General features: G+C 42.3%; 1 protein-coding gene across 1 annotated transcript in view; it reads left to right on the forward strand.

Annotated features, from left to right (window-relative positions):
* Cwc15 (CWC15 spliceosome associated protein homolog) overlaps positions 1-5,474 on the forward strand; it is a 10,926-nt gene extending 5,452 nt beyond the window's left edge. Inside the window, exons 6-7 of the mRNA XM_021207077.1 lie at positions 2,748-2,866; positions 5,101-5,474. Coding sequence (XP_021062736.1) covers positions 2,748-2,866; positions 5,101-5,230 — 249 coding nt within the window. The 3' untranslated portion in view covers positions 5,231-5,474. The remainder of the gene's footprint in view (positions 1-2,747; positions 2,867-5,100) is intronic.
* The last annotated feature ends 556 nt before the right edge of the window (positions 5,475-6,030 follow it).

Here is a 6,030-nt window from a genome sequence, read left to right on the forward strand (position 1 = left end):
ATAGAGATTCTCTTCCTGTCTCCTGCCTTCTTTGAGGACAAATTAGTGAGTTCTGTGTAGTCCAGGGCTGTCGCTGCCGTCTCCAACCAGCAGAAAAGAAGCGACGAAACCAATGTCCTTCTCAAGGCAGTTTATTCAAGACCATAACCATGTGCACTAAAACGATCCCCCTTCCTTTTCCTTCCCCTGATCTCTCTCGGCCATCCCCTTTTATACCCTCTAGTTCACTCCCCATTACCCCATTCCACGTAGGCCCAGTTCATTGNCTCAGGACTACATTTGTCACGTCATCTGATCTTTCGTTGTGGTGCATCTGTGCAGTGCAGTTTAATGGACGTGGCTATCTTGAGGGATATGAGGATGTCAGTTGTTAGTCGTTAGACTTGGCAGCAGTCCCAGGCGCCATCTAGGGGCCGCAGCTAAACCGGCTCCTCACACAGGACAAGTCACCTAACTTGTTTGCATATCCACAGTCTCGTCACCTACACAATGGGAAAAAAGTAACATTGAACTCGAAGCTCAGGCAGGTTTTGCAGTTTGAGGCCAGCCTGAGCTACAGAGTGAGACTGCCTCAAGAACATAGAGGGCATAGAGCATCGGGTTTATAGAGCAGTGCTGAGGGCATGAAGGCTTTGTTCTAGAAGATTCATGGAGCTCCTTCCTATGTACAGGGTTGAAAAAGTAGAGAGGTTGGAAAAAGTTTGGACTGCTTCAGTAATCCTCATATGCAATGAAATGAACTATAATCTGCATGGTAAGAGCTAGAGAGATGGCTCAGTCATTAAGAGCACTGGCTGCTCTTGCAGAGGACCCAGGTTCAATTCCCAGCACCTACATGGTGGCTCACAGCCATCTGTAACTCCAGTTCTCTGGGACCTAACACTCCTTTCTGGTCTCCTCAGTCACCAAGTGTGTATGTGATGCATAGACCTACCTGCAGTCAAAATACCACATAAAATAAATGTTTAAAAAAACATTGGAAATGAGAAGTAAGCAGAGGTTGGTAAAGCTGTATTAGGTCTTCTCTGCTGCTACTCCAGGGCAGAAGTGGACGCAGTGCCTATATAAATAGGGTGCCATATTTTCAGAAATCTACTTCACAAGTGTATGGCCAGGAGTGTAAGTTTGGCCCCCGGGCTACCTGACCATTAGCCTCCGTGCCTGGTAACTGAGTGGGAAGGGTTGGCATCTCTTCCCAGTGCTGTGTGTTTAGTGTGAGTAAGCCTGGTCCTGGTTTTGTGGCATCTTTGGAGAAGGTCTGTTTTTTTACATTTTGTTTATTTTGCTGGGTTCTGGGATAGATGCATGCACATGTGGAGATCGGAGGACAACTCTGAAGACTCAGTTTTCCTTCCGTGGCTGTGTGGCTTACTTACTGACGAGCTGTGTGCTGAGCCGCCTCGCTGCTCCCTTCCCTACCCCTTATCGGTTTTCAGAAAGCTGTCTGATCCTAATTGTAATTCTGAGTTCCTGACTTTAAGATCTCTGCAGTAACCTAAAAGGTTTTCCCCACAAGTGACATACTTTTCACCTACCAGTTGCTTGTGCTGGTAAAAGTGAAATCCGTTGTTCACATTTGCATATTAAAATGAAGTGTCAGGAAACTATATGGAAAATAAGATTCATTTTAAAGTGACTTGTAGAGAGACTTTCTTCGTAATCTAGTATGTCATCGATTTCTCTCACCCCCAAAGCACAGCAAAGTGTGATTGATTTATGATAACAGATAACTACAAAAATTACAAGTAAGAAGTTTAGAAATTTTGTGTTTCTAATTCTTCAAATGAAATGGGGTGATTTGAATTTGAAGAAATTGATGTTAAAATAGTGGTGAAGAAAGTGATCTAGACATGGCCTCTTACCTCTAACCCTAACACTCACTGGCTAAGGCAGGAGAATCACAAGTGAAGGCCGGACCAGACTAGCATTGAAAATTCGTGTCTTTAAAGCAAATGGAGAATGGGCAAGATGGCCTATCAGGGAACCTACATGATGAGAGAATGGATTTCTGCAGGTTGTCCCCTGACCTCCCTGGTACTGTGGTACCCATATGCATGCTTGCACACACGCTAAATATATACAGAAATACTTTTTAAAAATACTGACAGTATTGTAACTATGAAGAAAGTATATAAGAAAAGTATAGTAGATCACTAACAATAAAGCACAAGGACAAACAATATTTTATATAGATTAATTGAAGTGCATATTCTTAGAATGTAACCATCTTTACATGATAGTTTGTCTGGTCTTAGGAATTACTCCCTAGTTAATAACTAATCCATCCTAGAGATGGAAACTTAACATGGTTTGTAACTCAGAATTGACTTATGTTGTCTGTAGCCCCTTAAGAAGTGAGACAACAACCTTGCCAGCATCTCAGTGTCTCACAGTTTAGAGAGGCCAATGACTGTTGGCGAGGATGAGATAAAAATGGCAAAGTGCTGAAGTTTTATAAATAAGATTTTCCTGGCATTTACTAAGAATCAAAAAGAGGAGTGGGTCAGTGGTAAAGTGCTTTGTATCGGTCTGCTTGTGCTCACCTACCATGCACTCAGAAGGTCAAGGTCATCCTCTGCTACCTAGCAAGTCCCATGCCAGCTTGGGTTGCTGGAGACCCTGTCAGAAAAAAAGAAAAAAAAAAGGGAAACTGTCTTTTCTCCCTGTACCATATGAGTTCATTTGTGTCTACTATTAGACAGCTGACCTGGAGAGAGTAACTTTGTGTCTTCCTCTGTCATCGACAGGAACAAGAACAAAAAGCAGAGGAAGAGAGAATTCGCATGGAAAACATTCTGAGTGGAAACCCTCTCCTAAATCTCACTGGCCCATCCCAGCCTCAGGCCAACTTCAAGGTTAAAAGAAGGTACTAAAAATAATGGGTTGATGTATGTATGTGTGGACCATGGTTAGTGTTACCTGTGTTCTATAAGGTTTCTAGGATCCCACCTTCTGTTGATAACCTTCCCAATCAGATTTTAGAATACGGAAGATGGAAAGAGATGGGTGACTTCATTTTAATGCATACTCATAATAACCAAGTCTCTGCTTAGTGATTGTCTAAATAAGAGAGCCAGAATGACTATAGCTACAAAACTTTACATGAGATGTGAGTGTTGGGGTCCCCAAGACCACCCCTCACAATTCAATTCGAGAAGGATTTAGGGGACTTGGTATGGCCATATTCATGTTTGATATTATAAGATACATACAGATCATACAGTTGTAAGTCTTCATAGATATAAACCCAGGTCACAAGGTGGAAAGATATAGGCTTCCTTAAACTCCTGTTCCTTGTAAGAGGTCACCAAACAGTGAAACTAAAGTTGAGACTCAGGAGTCTCAAGGCAGTGGTCCTGTAGCAACTTGTGTTGGGCAAAAGTCAGGTTAGCTGTGTACTGTAGGCACAGTGATGGTGAGAGGAGGTTCAGGTTCCCAGTGCTAACTAGCCAGAGTCAGGGCCTGTACCGTGTGCAGAGGAGGACAATAAAGAGCTGAAGAAGCACACCGATGTCGGATGCGGATGTCTCACAGGAGCAGGGCTAGTGTGTGTGAGGGTGTGAGGAGCTCAGCTGCCTCAACTCTGCACACGCAGCCGGAAAGAGGCACTGCCCTGCCACTCTCCTGCTCACTCACTCAGTACCTGCCTTTCATGAACAAAGCTCCGTCTTCATCCAGCCTCGTTTCTCATCCCAGAACCATTGGCTTCTTCATCACAGTAAAAGTACAACCCTTGTAGTGACCTATACATACAGCTAAACTTTAACCCGTGTTCTTGAAGACAGTAGTACAGTCAAGGAGGTGTTTGCTGACAACTAGCGATGCCATAGCCCTGTCTCTACTCATTTGACCTGAGCGGTTGCACGGCAGGGATGAGGATGCGTGTGGCTTAGGCTGAATGTGAAAGAGGAAGCAGGTCTGAGGCGTTGTAGGTTTGGAGTGTCCTGTACATCTCTTAAGTAAATCTAGCCTGTGTGTCTCTGCAGTTTATCTAAGCTAGAAATTAAATAATGCATCTGGGAGTTGCCAGTGTGGGCAGAGAGAAGTCAAAAGATTGTATCAGCACCTAGAGAAATGCCCAGTATAAGTGCATAGTAAATGCATAATAAACAGTATTTGAATTTAAAATCTTATGCTAAGACTTAGCAACCAGAGAAAAGGACAGCCAAGAGATTCCCGAAGTATTGGGAGAGGAGAGGGGTGGTGGTCTAGGGATGGTGATGTATGTGCAGAGAGTGAGCACTGTATCTTAGCATTGCAGAGGGGCAGGGCAGTTTGGGTGTTGGGAGCAAGGGAGGAAGTTGAGAGAAGCTATCAATTACATGTTGAGACAAAACATTTGTAGACTCAGGAGCAAAACATTTGTTTCCCTGTCACACTGAGCTGTTCAGCTTTTGGTGTGTTTACTGCATCAAGACAAATTTATTGACATAGTTTCCATAAGTGTACATAGCTTGGCTCATTGCCCTTGTGCAGTTTCTCCTGGTGATCTTGCACCAGCACATGCAAGCATGTTACATGGGCTGTGTTGAATGCATGTTTGTGAGTGTCTTTATTATATGTAAGGGCTTATGTTTATATAGAAGGTCATAGCTCTGGTCTTACGTACTTCCCATAACACCTGCCTATGAGTGTATTTAATGTTTTCTGAAATATAACTGAGCCCTCCTCTGAACACTTCAGCAGGTATGGGCCAGTCTATAAATCTTTCTTGTTACTTTCCTGGAGTTCGTCCTTGCATTATGAAGTGTGCCATGGTAGATATGACTGATGAGAATGTATGAAACCATACAAAGCACAGTAAACAGATCACTTACTGTCTGTAAGGCCCTGCCTGCCTCTGTTTTAAATCTGAAAATACCACACTTGTACCTACACACAATCTATGTGTGTCTTGTTTGTAACTGAGTTGCTCCTACTAGAGAAGTGGTATGTGCTCTGAGTAGGGATGCCCTCCTGCTGTGACAGCCCCGCACAGTAGGCATGCTGCTGCTTTTGCGGTCAGGTGACAGCATGTTGAGCTTCTGTGATGGTTTACAGTCTATTGTGTTCTTCTCTCCTGATAAGCTATAACATTTGTTTTCTGTTTTTCTTCTCTAGATGGGACGATGATGTCGTTTTTAAGAACTGTGCAAAAGGTATAGATGATCAGAAGAAAGACAAACGATTTGTAAACGATACACTGCGATCTGAATTTCACAAAAAGTTCATGGAGAAATATATTAAGTAGTATAGTTTTATGAGCTTAATTAAAAACTGAAGTGCTAAGGATCAATTTGACTTTTTTGGGTTTTGTTCTTTCCCAGTGTTACCTTTCTCAGTCTCTTTCCCTTAGTGTGGTACTTTATTGGATAATGGATTTAGAATTGGATCTAACCAGGCCTTAGTTTCTTTTTAATATGGGAAAAGAGGAATTTGCTTATAATAAATATTTTTAACCTAAATAAACCACTGTCCCCAACTTTTTGCTACAATTTATACAGTTTATAAAAAGTTGCTTAATTTCTTTTCAAAATGAAAATTACCTTTGTGCTGTGGGGTTTTTTAAAGAATTTATTTGTTTATTTATTTTATGTATATGTGTACACTGTAGCTGTACAGATGGTTGTGAGCCTTCATGTGGTTGTTGGGAATTGAATTTAGGACCTCTACTTGCTCTGGTCCAAAGATTTATTTATTATTATAGGTAAGTACACTGTAGCTGTCTTCAGACACACCAGAATAGGGCATCAGATTTCATTTCGGGTGATTGTGAGACACCATGTGGTTGCTGGGATTTGAACTCAGAACCTTTGGAAGAGCAGTCAGTGCTCTTACCCACTGAGCCATCTCGCTAGCCCATGTGCTATGTTTTTAATGCATTAAGTTTTCTTCTTTATCTCACATTGGTTAGAGGTCTGTTGGTAAATGATGTCACTGTTTTGTAAGTGTGGTGGAGGCTAAGAGAGATTCCGCTTGAGAAATCATGTCACCATTACTAGTGGCTCAGGAGATGCCTGCCATTTCACTTCTGAGGACCATGCTCTCTTT

The sequence above is a fragment of the Mus pahari genome, chromosome 10 (assembly GCF_900095145.1).
Source record: "Mus pahari chromosome 10, PAHARI_EIJ_v1.1, whole genome shotgun sequence".
NCBI lineage: Eukaryota > Metazoa > Chordata > Mammalia > Rodentia > Muridae > Mus > Mus pahari.